Source organism: Apostichopus japonicus, chromosome 17 (assembly GCF_037975245.1).
Source record: "Apostichopus japonicus isolate 1M-3 chromosome 17, ASM3797524v1, whole genome shotgun sequence".
Classification (NCBI taxonomy): Eukaryota; Metazoa; Echinodermata; class Holothuroidea; order Aspidochirotida; family Stichopodidae; genus Apostichopus; species Apostichopus japonicus.
The window spans coordinates 7,381,262-7,401,300 of NC_092577.1; the positions used below are offsets into that span (position 1 = coordinate 7,381,262).

Here is a 20,039-nt window from a genome sequence, read left to right on the forward strand (position 1 = left end):
TGACTGTGAAAGGAATGAGAAGGACTTGAAAACATAATGTTACTTCAGTCCACCAGGGAAAATTAAAGTAAGATTTGTAATAAACAAATATCCATGACACTAAATGTGTGGTACACAGATTGTCTAAATCTGGATGAACGACAAATAATTCACTGATTAGGAGCAGTCACGTGATTGTGACAACATATTTTGATATCTTAGTTAGTTGCAGGGTATCCAATAATTCTGCGAATTTTTCACGGTTAGGTCAATTTACAACCTATGACGTAATAGGCAGCTTTAGTTAATGGAAGACCAACTTCTCCTTACACCAGAGAAAACGAAAATATTACTATAACCAGTGAAAACCAGGGAACCTGCTACAAAGACAAATATGCAAGGGAAGCCACAGTAAGCTACAGGATCGGCTAAACGGGACTTTTCTTACGACTGTTGTATGTGCCATGATGAACATTTGCCGCGACATTAAATGAACATAGACAAGAACAGTACAGCATCGAGACGGTGAAGTTAAAGCGGGATATGTTCAGTACATTCCTTAAGGAGAAGACATTATTTGATTAAGATATTTGTTAATGTCATTCATGTTTACTACAGCTAAGTTTTGTTTCAGAAGAATAATACCAATGTTTCACGAGGATGTATCGTGGTATGTTGGAAACATTAAGCAGCGTTTCAAGATCATACACGCTACTAGTGTTCTACTAAATGTTGAAATGATATGCTTGGTTGTTAATAATCATACCAATGCTCATGATATACTTACAGAATGTTATTACAAAAATATATTTTAAAGATATGTATTTCTTTTGACATCCAGATTTTTTTTTCAGTTTGTTTCTACGTTTGGCTACGTGATACAACAGTTTACGTGAGTTGTTCCTGTATTATTTGGCGCCCTCAACTCTCCACCCAATCCTAGACACTTATGATAGGCAATGAATGAGGCTGGAAGGTCCAGGTGTGGCAATATAATAACCTTAACAGTTGAAGATAATTATCAAGATACAATAACCGATGACAAATGATGAGTTTTTAATCAGATTACCAGTTACCGAGTATACCGTAGTTGGAACTACTCCACTCCAACCCCCCACCCCTCCCACTCCATATCCTGACTCCTTCAAAATTGTCTAATTTATATATGTTTGTGTCTGTTCAAACAAGAGGGAAATAATACGAATATGTGTCTTATATTCATATTTTGTCAAGTGATTGCATATGTGTTGGTTACCATGGTATCTGTACAACAGAACAACAAAGCGGGTTAGTAGAGTTGTACATACTACTGCAGGGTTTCTTTCTATTTTGTAATTAATTATTCCCATTTAACACGAATGCAATAATCACCATCCCCCCCTTCCCCTCTAAAAATAAAATAAAAAAGAGTATTAGATCGGAACACTTGCGATGTCATTAATGAAAATAGCTCCTCTTCGGCCTTCATACATACACATTACACGCAAAAAAATGGAGTGTTGAATTTGAACACTTTCCAGGTGTAACCGTTCACCCTACACCTGAAGGGTTACTCTGACCCTGAGTAGGGTTACATAATTCATGTAGCGTGTATTTTTTACACCTGCAGAAAGTGTACTTTCAGTTCGAGCATTCCGATTGGTCAAACCTCCCATCAGCTGGATTCTTAGTGCAAGTTAAGTGTTTAAACCCCTGACAACATTTAAATGTACTATAGTAACCACGACCATATATACGTGCAAGCCACATAACGTTACGTACTCAGTGTGCGATAACGAGCTACAATGGCATGGAAAATGACGTTATAGGAGACTGGGACCTGGGAGAATTGATTGAAAAATTCGGAGGTATGATTTGATATTATGTAAGTGAACGTGAAAAGAACGAGATATGCTTAGAGACCCACGACTAAGTTGGGTAGACGAATGCATTTGAATCGCTTGCGTTACGTAGACCTAACGTTAAAGTCATACGATAAGTTAATATAATAGGCTAGGTGCTATTTGTCATAGTCAACTGATAATTGTCAACGAATCTGTGTAACCTACATACAAGTAAAATTAAACGGAATTGCCTACGGACGGACGGAGGACTTTGATCTAGGCCTTTTATGTAACCTAGTGCATTATATTCCTTGTGGGCGTTAACCGTAACTTCGTATACCCTGCGAGTCACTTTTTTAAGTAGTAGTAGTACTAGTAGGACATACTTAAGCTATTTCAAGGCAATGCATTTTTAATAGCATCGGGCATGGGCCTATAGTTACGCTGGTACTATGTTTAATAAGGGATAAACATATATTCATGTAATGCAATATATAATTACCACTAATTGCCATTTTAGCTTGTAAGTTGTAGCAAGTAGGCCGAAGCTGATGTGGATCGGTGATACTTTTAGACCTAGGCCCAACCATAATTTAGCGATATTATGGAAGTGATCTAGCTGTTATAGTTCATAGCCATCTACACAATTGCATACAATGGGAGTGAGCATTGTTTTAAGCATTGTTAACATGATGCATTGGTTGTAAAAGTTGCCTACATTGTCTGATGAAAGTTTAATGCAAGTTCATGTTTGACAAGGAATCACTATAGGCCATCTGGCTTTCTAGTTTCAAACGTGCTTGAAGAAGACAACCACAACTGATTAAATTGTGTGCATTTTCTCTAGGAATGTCAATGTTTTGTGAGGGGTACATGTAAATAACTGCTTATGCTCCAAGAATGTTTTAACACAACTTCATTATGATGGGAATTTTCTTTTCTTTTCTTTTTTACTTAGGTAGCATCAACTTGGAATTCTATTTGCAAAAGATTTCAGAAAGACCTCAGCAGTATGTGTTACTTCTTGGAGGAAGCAAAATACATCCTCAGCAGTCATTTGTGATCATCGAGAGACATGCGCTACCCCAGAGGACATTTATGAAGCCATTGATGTTGCTTCAAATGATTGTACGCGTTAAATCTGAATTATACCAAATTGCAAGTTTCGGTGCCTGGGAATTTTTCCAAAAAGTTGTCTACCAGTTGCCTGGTGGTGTGAAGTGCAACCAGATTCGAGATTTTTATGCTTACCGTGCCAACAAAAAAGACAAAGTAACTGCAGTTTAGCAGTTGTCATAGACAGCACTCCACGTTTCCTCATCTCACGGATCAGAATGTATGTAAAGTTGTTGCTTATTTGGAATTGTCTTTGGGAAGAGTTGTTTCTTTGTGTTTAATTTGGAATACCAAGGGCACGAGCCAACAACAAAGACGAAGTAACTGCAGTGTAGCAGTCATCAGAGACAGCACTCTACGTTTTCTCATCCCACGGATCAGCATATATCTAAAGTTGTTGCCTATTTGAAATTGACTTTGGGAAGAGTTGTTTCTTGTGTTTAATCTGGAATACCAAAAGGCATTTGCCAACAACAAATACATAGTCACTGTAGTGTAGCAGTCATCATACACAGCACTCCATGTTTTTTCATCCCATGGATCAGAATTTCTCTAAAGTTGTTGCATATTTGAAATTGACTTTGGGAAGAATTGTTTCTTTGTGTTTAATCTGGAATACCAAAAGGCATGCGCAAACAATAAAGACCAAGTAACTGAACTGTAGCAATTGAAAATGTTGGCACTTTTAAGTTGACTTCATTCCACAAGACAGTACTTTTATAGCCTAAATTGTTTATTTTACATTTAATGGGATATAATATATGGACCTCTGGAATAGGAAGGTAGGTAGTAGGGTTCTTAATTGCTGAAAATCGCACATTCTGGATTGTTTGTGTTGTCATTGCTTTTTGCTCTCTCTTAAATGTACCTCTCTGCTGTGAGCGATTCAAACATGCATCCATATATTGTTTACCTAATTACTAGATAATAATTAACCTAAAACCTGTATAAAATATTTACTAAATGGGTGCTATGTAAACTTCTCTTGCAAAATTTTACATAACAGTGTTGTATTTGCGTTACATAATAAACATGTAAAACTGTACAAACCAGCAGTTAAGTAATTTTTACTTAAATGTTTAAGTGTTCTTATTTCACATGAAAATTAAGTATAATTTTACTTAACCTGTGTATCACGTTTTTTGAATTTATGGGATTTGGGGTTTGCAATTTCACCTGCAATTGTCAATTGAACATCAGTAAGGTGTTGGCTATATTCAACACGCAAAAAGTGTAAGAATAGCCAGACATGTGGTGTTACTACAGCTCTCCCATCAACTGAGTAATAAACACCTTTGAAGAGCTAAATTTAGGTGACTGGGTGTGACAATGACACCTGCAAGTGTTGATAAATTCAACACCAGCGAGGTGTTAGATTTTCAACACTCGGAAAGTGTAAAATTAGCAAGGAGGGTGTTGTCCCTGTACGAGCTAGGCTGAAGTGTTTGATATAACACTTATCGATTACTTTTCAACACTTCATTTTTTTGAGTGTACGTAGATCATGGCAAGCATTACCATTCAGAAGAATATACTAGAGTTTATTGGTTTCAAATAAAAACCAGACCCGTCCTTTCATTATATCTAAGCCTGCTAGACCCATACACTTATGTTAGTTACGTTTACACTAATATGGATAAATAATAATTTAAGCCAGTGATCCTTCAATTCCCCTGAAGAATTTTAAGGAACAAAGTCAATTTATTAGCAAGATATAATTCCACAGGAAGAATACCATAATGGATATTTGAGTTGTTTCTTCTACAATCTGCTGGTAACAAACTTGGCCGTAAAATGAAAGATAAGGACCTTGAAAAAAAATGTTACTTTATTTCACCAAAATCACACCAGGTTAGATGAGAGTAGGCATGGATTTTAATGGAATGGAAACAAACAATTAAAACATGACACTTAATTTGTGGGACACAATATTGTCTGAATTTAAATAAACGATAAATAACTCACTAGTAAGTAGCAGTCACAACATAACTACATATCTTAATTAGTTGCAGGGCTATCCAGTTATGTTCGCACATTATATGGATTGTTCAAAGATATGACGTATTACGTACCATGAAGCTTTATTTAATTGCTTTAAAACGTCTACCCAGTGACTTAATTTTCAATTTTATTTGAGTTGAACACTACAAAAGTATAGAAACAAACTCAACATAAGTTTTTAGAGTCAAATTCCACATACATCTGTTCCTATTACTAACTTCCAATTTTCCCCATTCCATTCTGTGCATTTGACCAATTCGCAAAATACCATAGAAATAGTTTAAGGTAATTTGATAAGCCTATTACTTGATCAAGACCAACAATTTAAAGTAATATATATTAGTGTAAAAATCATGCATAGGAAACCCACGTCTCACACTAATAAAAACAATTTAAAACATGTCAATGTCTATATAAAACCAGGGAGTTGGTACAGTAAGATACAGGGTCAGTTAAATGGTCTGTTACAACATAAATCAGGAGTATGGCTGTAAACGCAACATGACGAACGTGATAATACTACGTACGTCATATTATCACGTTCGTACGTGATAACTATTACGTACGTAAGTAGTATTATTAAGTACGTACGTGATAATTATTGCGTACGTACGTAATCCTTGTTTTTGACCATGTCCTCTCTAGACCTTCGTACTTTCACAACCTCTCAAAATAATAAGACGGTATATGTCAAAAATGATTGACATATACGTAACAAACCTTTATAGGCTATGTATCTTTACAATATTTGTAATACTATCTCACTGATAATTTCACTTATATGGAAGTTGTACGAGTGTTTCAATATAGAACAAATCATTGGATGGGCTGAATAAGATTCATGAAAACAATGCTCGCATATCAAGACCCTCCGCCCCCCCTCCCCTTCATTCCCTGTTCTAATCCCTCAATTTTGTCTTCTTTCTTACACGACGATCTGAATTCTGCTTTTCTCTAAATGTGGCAAAAGATCACATTGCATCTAAAAAGGCTGAAACTACTAGAATTTAGTATCCTTCACTCATTGCTGTATGTTTACACGCAGTGACGGGCCTGACGGCTGTCTCGAAATGGGTTTATAAAACACAATAAGAGTGATTTTGTTCATATACTTTAATCTTACTGAACTATTCGAATATTCTCTAACAGTGTGTAAGGATACAGTATTGTAGTATATAGCTGGAGTCCCAGTTTTTCATGTTTTGTACGAAGTGTATATTATTTCAGACATTTCTGATTTGAAAATATATTAAATCACATTTTGATGAAGAAATAACGGGGATAATATGAAGAAAAAGTGTTTCCAATTGAAGACTTGAAGTTTTTAACGTTAGTTTCGTTGTCCAACTATCTAATATTTTAATATATAATTAATATAAAGAAGTGGCCATGTTATTTTTTATTTAAAGTTTATTTTCCAGTGGTAGAAGAAACTAAAGAAAAGTAATCCAAATATATAAGTCTTTTTTAAAGGATTATATTTCACTACTTTGAGGGTGAAATGGACACCACGTAAATAATGCTAAAGCTGTGGTATCCTTCAACAATCGAGTAGCCTGTACATAGTTTCATTGTGTTATCTTTTAAGTAGATAAATAGTAGATAAATATTCATAGATATTCACTATTTTCTGATGAAGGTTTTTTCTTCAATGTAGCAAAATATTAATACAATGCTGATTTAATGAAAACTTAGCATGTGTGTCTCGTTTCTGCCAGCCAGCATTGTGCCTTTGTATATACCTGTAAGAGAATATCTTGAATAATGCAACACATTTGTGGTTGAGTCATAAGGGACACACAGGTTACATTCAGGTAGAAAAGGCAACAATAATAAAAGAAATCTGACCAACGTTTGGGAGCAGGAGCAAGAAGATGTCTGTAAATTTCTGTTGTTTAAAGTTTTTTTTCTGTTTATCATAATCTAATTCAAATGCTACCATCAACTAAGTGCATTTTACTGATTATGTTGTCACTATTATTTATTTTATATTTACTGGTAAAGTAATACAGAGGGCAGGTTAGCTCAAATAAGCTGACCAGAATGCATTATGAGAAATAGCTGTTAGAAAGGCGCACAATCTCTTACCTGCCATAGACCGGTCTGTAGATTGAGGCGACGAGAACCATTAAGATCTTGATTGTCCAATACTATTGAATAAAAAGAACGAAATTGATGAAAATGCAAGTGCCATATAAATCTCTCTTTTTTTCTTGTCCTTTGTTTTGGGAGGGGGGGGGGGGGGTTGGAAGGAAATATTAAACATTACATTCACCAGATTTATGTTGGCCCTCGATGATACCGTCATATCAGCTGAGAAATCAATCTGGTTGATTCCTTAAGTTTGATCTTATTAGTTTATTATTATTATTATCATCTCAGTGGTGTAGCTGATCAGTTTACAATCATTATATCTCAGTAAGATTACCGATCAGTTTACTATCATTATCATCTCGGTTTTATACCTGATCATTTTACAAGCAATATCCTATTAGTTACATAACCAATCATGTTAGAATTGTTGTCATCTCATTAGTTAATCAGTTGTACACTTATCCTACATAACACATGTGAAACAACTCAAATAGGAGTGAATATTGAACTAAATAAAGAAAACAAATCATGATAGTCTAGTATTTGATGTTCAGATCAAGAATAATCATCCATGAGACGATGAACTGATCAGAGAACACTCAATATCAGTGACGTCATCACAGATAACGAAAGTCAATAATTTAAATGTTGATAATAGAATAAATACTATTTGGATATATGGAGCTACAAGCCTAGGCAAGTCATCGTCATAATCACGTGATCACAATTCCAATGTCCTGAGAGTATGTCAGTTGTATAAACTAAGGTTTATATGTCTTGTTTTCAGTCACTTTCTTAGGTATGTTTGTTTTCAACTGTATGACGACTAAATACATCAATCTCTCTACTAGTACCTTATATGGAGGAGGAAGGTATGTAAAATCTAACATCGTGTTATTATGACTTGACATGCACAATTGTAACATTAAACAATAACGCTGTTCAAATTTCTGAGTAATTTTAAGAAACCTACATTAAAGTATGTTATTAACAGAAGTGTAAATGGAGACAAACAACACTTACGTGCAAACACATATTAATGAAGATACCATCTCAATATAAATTATGTTTTGTGTCGTGGTTTGTCTTTCAGATCATCAATAAGGCCGTGACAAAACTACAACACGAACTAAACAGAAAAATCAGCAGCAATTGTATACAATTTCAGTAAGTGTTGAATTGAAATAGAACAGACCATTGTAATATCCCTTTGTTTCTGTTTGTTTACATCTTCTGCTTACGGAATTTGAATGCAAGCCTAGGCTATCACAGCCGATCTTACAAAGATATCATAATTGCAGTGCGCCCTCTATTAATAACCGGCCGTTTTACCGGCCAGAACTACCCACCTGCTTTAACTGAAAGCAGGTCCTTAGTTTTACGGTTATGTTTCAGTTACAATTCTGGTGACGATATGACAAATGCTCATTTCCACTCAACTCAAGAAACACGTATCTAGTTTGAATAACCACGATAACTTCTTTTTCATACCATGGCCTGCAGCATAGGTGCATCCATGGCAGTTCACTTGATCCAAGCGAAGGATGGATACTTTTTCTTGAGCATCATATTTATTTAATGAGTAAGAACATTGAACATTCGATAAAGAAAACATAATTGATATTTTTTTTGGAGTTTACTCGTTGACCGATGAAGAAGACTAATTGAATTGTATCTACTCTGAATTGCTCTCTTAACTACTACTTGCAAGGTCAATGGTTACTCTAAGAAACACAGTAAGCTGCCTTACTCAAACAAAGAAAATGTTAAGATCAAACTGCGACAGATACTACGCGTTATAGGGAGTAAAGTATACATCGCTACCTCATCAAGTATATAACACCGATGTAAAACTGTATCGAATCGATAAACATTATGTATATTGATAGTGTAACGTCACTTCTCTGTCTGGTAGGGCAGTCTTTAATGATGGGGTTGGCGAAAGAGAATTTCGACAAAAAGATGACAATGGAGAAGATGCTACAGTGCTCGTGGCACAGTGGTATCGTTTATTCAGACTTCCGTCTCCTTACTAGGTTCATTAAATGTTCTTACACTTATCCTTGATTACGCTAAACGTAACTGTTAACGCAATTCCTCAACGCGGCGTCTAAACACAGCGTAGAACACGGCACTAAACGGAACGCCCAACGAAACGTCCAACGCGGCGCCACACGCAGCGTATAACGCAACGTACAACGCGGCGCCCAACGCAGCGCAGAACCTAACGTATATCGCGGCGCTAAACACAACGCCAAACGCAACGTCCAACGCGGCGCCACTCGCAGCGTATAGCGCAACGTATAACGCGGCGAAAAACGGAACGCCAAACGCAGCGTCTAAATATGAAAACAGATTCAAAGCTACATTTAACTTAACGGTGTCTGCAATGCCGTTAATCGATGTAAATATACTAAGAACCAATCGATGGACTAAATGGCAGTAATGTATCTTTCTGATAGCTGACCTAGGCTATTCACTTATGTTCCTACTTACGGACTAACTGAAATATATCCAATCACAGCAGAACACTGATTTCTACTAAAGTAAACACATTGTCACGCAGTTCAGAGCGCTATACTAAAGAGCGCTATACGTAAAATGATAACAGTCGGCCAATAACGTTACTCCTAAATAACTGGGCGTAATCTCCCTCAGTGCAATAGCGCAGTTTGCTAACAATTTATACAACTCACAAATGTAGTCAATACTATTCTGAGCGCTTACAATATCTACGAACAGTTATACACGGTGCCGTGTTATTAGAAACCTATCAACTTGGATAATAGTAAATGACATGATAACGTACCGTACGTAGACGTCTTGAGTGATTTTGTCAAAGAGTCCCACGCTGTACGTACCATCAGTTCCTTTTATACTAGCCTATAGAGGAATTCAATTTCTCTGGAAAATATTTGAAGCACTGGTTGGTTCCACGAGGGGAATCCCCTCGGAAACCACATATAATAAATCAATTATAGTTATCTAGAATGTATTCCAAGCAGGCTGGTGGGGATCCGTTGAACTTCCGCAGCAGCGTTTTGCAGATATATTGAAGTAATTGTAAAAAAAACACTGAAATCTATTTGTGAGAAGTGCTCAATTTTCAGCGGATTGAAGTGCAGGGCCCTGTTGAAGGGATGGGGCCAAGCATCAGGAATCTGCTGCATTTTATTTACGTGTGAAAGTAAGTTAGCCGGACGTTTCGATCCTAGCAGGATCTTCTCCAGAGGCTAAAAACATTTTATTTACCCAATATTATCCAAATTTGGGGAAACATAGACGTAAGGGAGTAACAAACAAACCGATTCTGTTTTCCTTTCTTCGTTATTGTATTATAACTCTTACTTTTTAAGTGTACGACCATGATAAATTTATCTTCAATTCGTCAACCGACTTGGCATCAATTTAAGACCGAGCTGTGTGACACCCATACCACTGTTTGTATACCTATGGGGTCGCGTTCTCGAATGATAATAGTTAATTTATATTCTCCTGTTTCCAAGTACAGCGTTTGTGTAGGCAAAAAATTCTTTCAGTATCATATTAGTCTCACTAGACGTTCACTCTTAACTTTACGACACACCACTGTATACCTCCGTGCTCCTCTATAAGTGTACAAATAAATAAAATATTGTTTTAAATTCACATATAATTCTAATTGCTTTCCCTCATATCATTACCCACTTTTATTTATACTTTTATTTTTGTATTTTTTTGCATGGATTTTAGTTTTCAGAGAAACAAAAACTTCGTTTGCCGAACTTGCAAAAGAATTAAGTGACACTTTGTGGCGTTATTCTGTAATTCAGATTGAAAGAATGGCTTTAAGCGGAGGTGTGTATTTGCTTAAATGTGTGTGTTGGTTGGGGAGAGTGGGGGGTAGGGGTTGACAGACTCCGATGGGCACAACATTACTTCAAAATCTTACACAATAATTGTCGCAGTGTAATAAAGTTGCCCAAAGTGTATACCACTATATTTCGGAAAGAGATTTAAAGCATCAGTTGATTTGATTGCTACTCTCAAAAACATCTTATAGGGCAGTGATCTCGAAAGAGCGAAATGTTAGGAATATGACTTATCTCTTAAATCAACCAAGCTTAGCAATATTTAACGTTGTTACATTTCTATTATTCGATTTGTTGTTTACTATCACATGACTGGGTGTCGAATTCATTTAAAATGGCAATCATGTTTTGCTGATCCATAACTCTGTTGTATGTGAATCAACAACACTCTACATGTCAAAAGAAATTCACAAAGTTGGCTGGTTGGAAAAGCCTTTAAATAAATGTAAGAAATTTGAAATGTGTCCATCATGACGTCATTGTGACAATACCTTTCACGTTTCTTGACTTCAAGGATGATGGAATGGATCCAACCGGAATAGTGTCTGGCAGAATGTACTTATAAAACCTATGGAGAGAAGTAGAGTAATCATCGTATTAGATGTAGAAGACGTAGAGGAATGTCCTCCTAGTCAGGTGTATTATCAAATCAATGACGATAAACAAAGTGCACAACAAATAACAATGAAATAAATCAAATCTGATTTACCATTCTGATCAAAATTAATAATAATCACACGTCTTGTGTTTCAATGATCCCACGAAAACTAAATTAGAATGGATCATAGAATTGAAGTAGGGAGAATGACGTCATGCGACATATACTGAAGCCACCCATTCCTACTGATGGCGCTTTGCTTGTACGGCAAGAAAGTATCGGCGCGTAATACAAACACTACGTCTTGGACATAACTAAAGTGATACAGTTGACATAAATCACTCAAAATGTTAGAGTTCACTGGTAAAATATAAATCTAGGAATAATGACTTAAAGCTAAATTAGTCTTTCTTAATCTCAAAATAGTTTTATTTAAGATGCTAAAAATTACATTTTCGATGTAATGAGGGGGGGGGGGGATGACAAACCTGCAAACACTTGTACTGAGACGGAGGAATACTATAATGGAGAGGGTAGGAGGGTCGAGGGCATAGCAACATTGTTTACTGGGCGAAACAACTGATCCTCCCGGGTGATTTCAGTAAAAAAGTAAACACAAAATGTTGCAATTACATGAACAAGGCTGATATACCTAGATTCCTTATTTTTTAAGTATTTATTTATTATCAACCTTCAATAATGTTATCACATTGCACGCATTGTTTTTTGTTATTGATCTAAATCAAATTGTACAAATTTATAACATTTTTGTGGAGTTGATAAGAATTTCCTTAACCATTAGTACAGAATCGAATCTTCCTATTCAACGATGTTCTCAGTGAAGAGCTGCATGTGTTCCAAATATCAGACTTTATTCATACCAAGGAGTTGCTACAACTTCCTTTTCAAACTTTATTAAGAACCACACCAACGCGATCTTCGTTGATTCGCAAAAGAAATGTTTCATGGAAGCAAAAACACTGAGGAGCAGTGGAGCATGTGACTTTAAATTTTACGCAAGAAACCACTAAACTATGAAATTATGTTAATAATCTCAAAATGAATACTCTGCGCGTTCCTCTTCACAAATTAAAGTATTTGAATGTTCTCAACAAAAAGTTTCTTTATACCGGTACTTTTAAACTGCATGTTTTATCATTCTTATTATTTTTTGTATAGCAATGTTTTAGACATGAATGTACTTGTTACAAAAACACAACAACAAGAGGGCATTTTAAATTACAAAGTTGGGAACTGGTTATTTCCATTAAAACTTGAGGCTACTTTCCAGGGTTATCAGGATAGTGACAAAGCATGTACCCATTAACACCCCACCCAACCCCAGCTACCCCTCTTTATTATTTTCTGGCAAAAACCATTCAAGATCGACCACACACAGATCTTGCATGTGGCCGACTAAACCAAATGCCGAAACCTTAATACTTTAACCAGTACCATATTCTGTAAATACTCTCTTAAAATGTTAGACTGAAGAATTCAGTCTTCTGTGAGACTGAAATTTTTTTCAGTGTTATACACTGAGTTTAGACTGAGAAACACTCTACTTAGACTGTATTATCAGTTACACCGTTCAGTCGCTGTTTTGGACTGACTGTATTAACCAATCAGCTAATCACATGTGGCATGGCATCTTACCATTTTCAGTCTCTGTATTCCACTGAAAAATGTATCCAATCAGAGAACAGAAATGCGCCTACGTCATCCGAAAACTTGCAAATACGCAGCACAAAAAACAAGTGACAACGAGCGCTACAACTTGTGTACATATATATACTACTATATTCTTCGCTTAGCCATGTACTCGCTGTACTGTACGTACGCACGCCGTACACACAGCTAGGCATGAACGAGACAGACGACCGTATGTCTAAGCTAGAGTAAAGGTTATAAATTAGCAATGGCTGAGTCATTAAGAACTTTTCTTACAAATAAAGGTTTCCACGAAGTGAAAACAGTTTTCGAGGGAAAGGTATGTATGTTTTTTGTTGTTTTCCAATTAATACAGAATAAAAGCTTGGCAGTTCGTAACGTTAGTTATTCTAGGCTTGTGCGCGAGGTAGGCCTAGCTAGGCTGTACCATAGCAAATAGGGCCTAGGCTGTTGTTATAATTGGTGGGGCCTATTAACACGATCGTCGGCGAATAAGCACGCCGGTCCTGCATATGTACCCGATCGTCGGGCAAATCAGCCCGCCTATCCTGCATATGTACCCGATCGTCGGGCAAATCAGCCCGCCTGTCCTGCATATGTACCCGATCGTCGGGCGAATAAGCACGCTTGTCCTGCAATATGTACTCGATCGTCCCAAAATGAATCTAGCCTAGGCTAGGTTAACCTCATAACAAATACTTGGACATAATAATGCTCAAGAAATTGCAAATCAAAGGACTATTATGCATAGATTGTAAGCACCCTTAATTATTTGAAAAAAAAATGTAGTGACTGCTACAGCCATTACAGCATGAAGCTATCACGGTACCAGATCGTCGGGCAAATTAGCCCGCCTATCCTGCATATGAACCCAATCGTCGGGCGAATAAGCACGCTTGTCAGGACTGCAATATGTACTCGATCGTCCCAAATGAATCTAGGCTTGGTTAACCTCATAACAAATACTTGAACATAATAATGCTGAAGAAATTGCAAAACACAGTACTATTATGCATAGATTGTAAGCACCCTTAATTATTTGAAAAATGTAGTTACTGCTACAGCCATTACAGCATGAAGCTATCACGGTACCAGATCGTCTGGCAAATTAGCCCGCCTGTCCTGCATATGTACCCAATCGTCGGGCGAATAAGCACGCTTGTCAGGACTGCAATATGTACTCGATCGTCCCAAATGAATCTAGGCTAGGTTAACCTCATAACAAATACTTGAACATAACAATGCTGAAGAAATTGCAAAACACAGTACTATTATGCATAGATTGTAAGCACCCTTAATTATTTGAAAAAAAAATGTAGTTACTGCTACAGCCATTACAGCATGAAGCTATCACCATTCTGTTAAACAATTACCATTGTATTTAAATCATGTGGAAACTGGAAAAGAATTGGTATGCTTTTGCTATTTTATTAAACATATAGTGGGCCATCAGTCTTTACTATAAGATTTTACAGTAATATTACCATTCACTAATCTTATGAAATCAGTTTCTTTTACAAGCAGATAGACATATTAGTGAAATCAGTAGGCTAAAATGTAAATCATATTCCTTGTTCACTGGTTTTCTATGCTGATGAAATGGAATCAGGAGATGTCATGGACAATTTATCCTTAAAAAGAGAAATTTCTGAAAACAACTAACAACAAACCTTGCTTGGTAACCATGTACCTGCCAAAATCAACATGATAACCCATAAATGTTAGGTTGAATTTGAATCCACCTTCACATAACACATCTCACCCACCATGGATGACATATTGCTGCCTATCATGAATTGATAAAATTCGTACAATGCCAGTCATGTTCTTCTTTCTCCATTCTCTCCTAAATATTATTCTAGTCTAGTCCACATCGAACTCTACCTCTCAACATATCTTTTTTTAAGAATGTTTTGATTCATACCATATTGCTTGTCCTTTATCACATTTATTTTTATCTTCACCAAACAGGAGGGCACAGATATTGAGAGCGCAGCACAGGGCAGACAAGGACAATATTGGCAGCCTTTCATCCTATCTCTCGGACCAGAATTGAACCCCAAACAATTCTTCATTGTGGCAGATAAACTGGCCATTCCAACAGGGACAGAGGCGTAGAACATACATTTAACATAGACTATACACCCCCTCTACAACACTAGTTTTGTGAGTTCCATGCTTCCATGGTGTATGGAATTTTGCAATCAACAGAAGTGAAGTCTTTAGTTCGTATCCTTGCCACATCAATAAGGGCAGTCAGCATGGAGTAATTTCAAGGAGTGAATGTTACATTTTATTGCTCTGTAGGCCGGAACCCCGTCTGTCAGCGTGGAGTAACTTTGAAAGGGTGTGAAGACTCGCGCAAAAAGAACGTCTAATGCCGGTAATCTGACCTAGTTTCAAATGAGGTGTGACAGAAGTGTTAGACACTGCCATGGATCCCAGAAAATACAAACACAGCTTGCTACCGTCGGTAATTAGACACTAGTGTACAGTCAGTACATACAGCTGCGGTCAATACCCACATCACAGTGTATAAACGATACAGCGATGAACATCTCAGGTCCAGCTAAAGATATCAAGGTATCACGTTTCATTACTGTCTGTCTTTGTTAGCGACACGAACAAACATCACTTGCAAGCAACAGAAAGTTAACTTTTTCAGATGGCTGCATGCTGTTTGGGACAAATCTTCAATACCTTTAAGGAGTAACTAACACATACCCTAAAATGATAAATTGATTACCCAGAGTTTACCAACAGTTTTATATGAATAGGGCTCCAGAAATAAATATTTCATTGATTTTTGGTTGTCAAAAATGTTTTTTAATGATACTGATCTAATTATGAATGTAATTAAACAAACACCTAGTTGCCAAAAAAACTTTGTTGTATGATTTTTCGAGCATGTTATTTTAATGTTTACTTTAATGTTCCCACATTTCACTGCACTCACTATGTTGAAGGTTTATTTAATTAAGCAATTAATTAAGCTAATATTATTTATTATGCACAATATTCCATAACTTGTGCCATGAAAAGCAAGTAACCTGATTATTATAAATTCAGTAACTGTAGAAAATTCCATTTGAGAATATCCTTTCCTCATTATTTTTTAGTCGACTTTGAGTCACATTTTTTTTTCAGCTTGAGCCCGACATTAAATGATTCACGTCAGATAATTTACAAAACTTCAAAGTTTGATTAAAATCCCAATCAAAATCACTATACATGATTACTATCAGAAAGTTAAGAAATAATTGAGGGTGGTATAATAGTCACATGTGCTGTTTTTGCATACAAATTTGCTTTATATGAATGCCATATCATGAAATTGTGAATGCAGTATATAATAATTCATGTTTATCTAATAGCCATTATGAAGTTAGTGCCATTCTGTTAACTGCTTGTAATATGTTGTTTTGTGTGTGCTGGATAATGACTTTCAGCAATCGCCAATCTATATCATTGAAACACAAAGTATTTAAATGTTGACGGCACTGATATATAGTTTAACCATTCCTAATATTTTATAAATAACCTTCTGAAAATTTGTCATATGTTTTCCCCATTTTGAAATCATTCTAAGAAATTGTTGCTACTATACATTAATGATTTACAACTGGAAAAAAAGGCAATGTACCAGATCCATTGTACTATCGTCGTGTTTCCATCCTATCCCTTTTGTAAAGGTAGGATCGTATAGTTACTATATCCTTTACAGCGGAAAAGTTAAAGTTCAGTGAGATCGGGAGATGGGATCAGCTGGGTATATAACGACTCAATTTACAGCTGTGTTGTCAATGAATTCCAGGGTATTACCACCTGGTGGTAATATACAAAGAATTTTAAGTGCTTTCTGTTGCAGTGGTGTTGCCAGACATATGAATTTTGGTTGGTGTTATGTCTATTTGTGAATTCCCTCTTGGGGGAGGGGTTCCCCAGGCCACCCATTGGCGACACCACTGATCTGTTCTCAGCTCACCTAATCCTTTTTCAAAAAAATTAAAGAACATTTTAGATGGCCCAATTCAAGCAGAAATTTGACAGATTAATATTGAACTGAAAATATGTCACTGTTATGTAAAGCATCTTTTTAATTTGAACGTTTGTTGGAAAGATAACATGTTGTGTTGAACATCCCTCAGAATATTGTAGTTTTGATTTCTGTTTTTTTTTTAATATGATAACGAAAATTCTATAAGAATATATTAGTGAGTTAGTGGAAATAAAATTACTGTTCGGTGGATATTGACAATTATATTTCTTGATGGAATACCATTTTTAATGTACTTTGTGTGTGACTGTCACAACGATTTTCTGGTCTTTATAGCCTAACATGATTGGATGTGAAGGCGAAGTCACTCAATGAAGTAGCACCTTTCAGTAAATTCCCCTGCATTAACAGATCATTGAATGTTGTCTTTGATGATGGCCTTAAATGCATCTATATTGAAGAATTCCAGCACCAAGCTAACACGGAGGATCAATAGAAAAGCTTGTTCAATCCAGGATTTGCAGTTTATAAGATTGACAGTATAGCTGTGATGTGTAATAATTCAGTCTAAAGGACCGACTGTTCAGTCTGATTTCAGTCTAATAGACTGAGCATATTCAATCTAATTAAGACTGGTGCTGCAATAAATCAGTCTAAACTGCTGACTGTTCAGTCTAAAGTGGTTTGATTTTCAGTCTATTAGACTGCAGAGTACTCAGTCTAATTAAGACTGACCTTCAGTCTTTACATTCAGACTGAAATTCAGTCTAAGTAGTCTGATTCCTTATCCCATCCATCATTAGACTGAAATTTCAGTCGATTAGACTGAAATTTCAGTCTCTCATTTTAAGAGAGTAGAATATTTGACAGCCCTGCTGTAATGTACTGTGCATATACAAACCTATTGTCTGTAAGAGTCCTTACTGAAGCAAATTGAGCTTAGCGAGCATGAAATGACATTATCTGGATTAACCGGTAACATATATAGTGCATAATATCTAATTAATATTTTTAAGTCTAGCTCAGTATCACCCTACCTTATACCTGCTTTGCACAGCTCTATGTATAAAACACTACTCTGGTCAATGTAAAGTAAATGTATAGGTTACGTACCTCGTATCTTATTAGCATAATAAATGTATATTTACCAAACTGTTGCAAGTTTGTTTTAATGTAAAAGCTTTTTCTTTACAATCGTTTGTTTTCTGTATCTATTCATTGAGAGGCTGAAAGATGCACTTTAAAATAGTTCACTAATATTTTAAATAAAGTAAGGGCCATATATATAGCGGACACATCAACTCAATGACACATGTAGGCCATATAATAGAAATATTGATGAACTTTAAATGATTTATATTTTATCGAACAACCGTTCTTGTGTCAACCTGTCCGCTGCTACAGCATTGACAATAATTAATTTAAGGTTATTTTATTCATAAAAGGGGTCTCCCTGTTTAAACCCCTCCCATCGGACGCGAGCATCCAAAGAAAATCATGTTAGAAAGAGTAAACACTTAATGGTGCTGTGAAAGGTCAAATCAATATAAGCCTAAAAAACTTCTCTGACTATTAAGACGAGGACGAAAGACGAGGCTTTTCCCCCTCACACTAATGGGGCTGGTCACGTGACTAGTTGAAATATCACTAAAGTCAACTCTAAATAATGTCAAATGTTGCCAGTCGGGGGAATTGGGTACTTGGCCCCACCACCCATGAAATCGTACAGACGCCACTTAGCGGGATCATGACATTGTTATGGTCCTGATTTGTTTCTGACCATAATTTTTGGTTCCCGGACAACTCCCCCTTGGACGATTACCCACAGGACGAGTACCCCTCGGACGATTCCCCCTCTGGCAATTCCCACCCGGACAATTCCCAATCGTGACAATTGCCCCCAGACAATTCCCACCCGGACAATTGCCCCGGACAATTCCCACTCCAGACAATTCACACCCATGGCAATTTTCCCCGGACAATTTCCCCCGGACAATTTTCCCCCGTACAATCCCCCTCTTCGGGAATTTCCACTGAGACCCCTCCCCCAGGACGTCGATCATTACATTTCATCACATTTTGGACCCCCCCCCCCGTGGAAATTTCTGCACATGCCCCTTGGCCACCAATCACAAGTCGATCAATAGTTTAAAAAGTTACATTTTGCAAGGGATTGGGATCAGGTGTATATGACTTCCTGGAAATATCTTTCCAGTTAATATCACCTCAAAAATTTGCCCGCTTATACAGCATCTATATTAGTTGCCATATGCTTGCATCCACATGTGTATTTTTCGACAGAACTAGGATATTCAGCGTTTATGCTGTGTTAGTTTTTGCGCAATTTGAATGCATGCATAGATGGCTAGACCAGAGAAATGTTCGCGCGCTTCGCGTGCACTAGTTAGGTTGATACTGTAATAGCTCTTATCTCTCTTCGCATGCATTTTAGCTAGCTACCACAGAATTTTCCGCGCGCTTTCGCTGCACTGTTCATGTCATAGTCCTTTCATTTGCTCATTATGTTGACCATGTATGGTAGTAGCAACTACAAATTCTCTGTGCGCTCGGCGCGCACCAAATGTACATCTACTATGATATTTTTACGCATTTTGCATGCATGGTAGCTCGCTAGAACAGATGTTAGGGCGCTTCTCGAGAGTTTTTATCCTTAGTTCCATGCATTCTTGATAAACATAATGCAGGCTACACCAGCAATCTCGGCACTTCAACATGACCTATATGCGTGTCATAATGTACCACTCTTAAAGTGCGCCATTCTGCTCGAAGAATAAATATTTAAACAACTTGTCACGCTGGGAAGAATGCTCTCTTAATTCAAAGATTGAATCTAGTGACCAATCAAATTACAACTGAAAAACGTTTGAGATTTTCAATCAAATTTATTG

General features: G+C 36.6%; 1 protein-coding gene and 1 long non-coding RNA gene across 2 annotated transcripts in view; one reads left to right on the top strand and one right to left on the bottom strand.

The window, feature by feature from the left end:
* Window positions 1–20,039, bottom strand: part of LOC139985122 (NLR family CARD domain-containing protein 4-like) — a 346,343-nt gene that overhangs the window by 178,088 nt on the left and 148,216 nt on the right. Inside the window, exons 5-6 of the mRNA XM_071999348.1 lie at window positions 11,356–11,432; window positions 7,008–7,069 (exon numbers count right to left, since the gene is read on the bottom strand). Coding sequence (XP_071855449.1) covers window positions 7,008–7,069; window positions 11,356–11,432 — 139 coding nt within the window. The remainder of the gene's footprint in view (window positions 1–7,007; window positions 7,070–11,355; window positions 11,433–20,039) is intronic.
* LOC139954623 (uncharacterized) lies at window positions 12,928–16,220 on the top strand. Its single transcript, XR_011788138.1, has 2 exons — window positions 12,928–13,452; window positions 15,105–16,220. It is a non-coding gene; the product is annotated as an uncharacterized lncRNA (long non-coding RNA).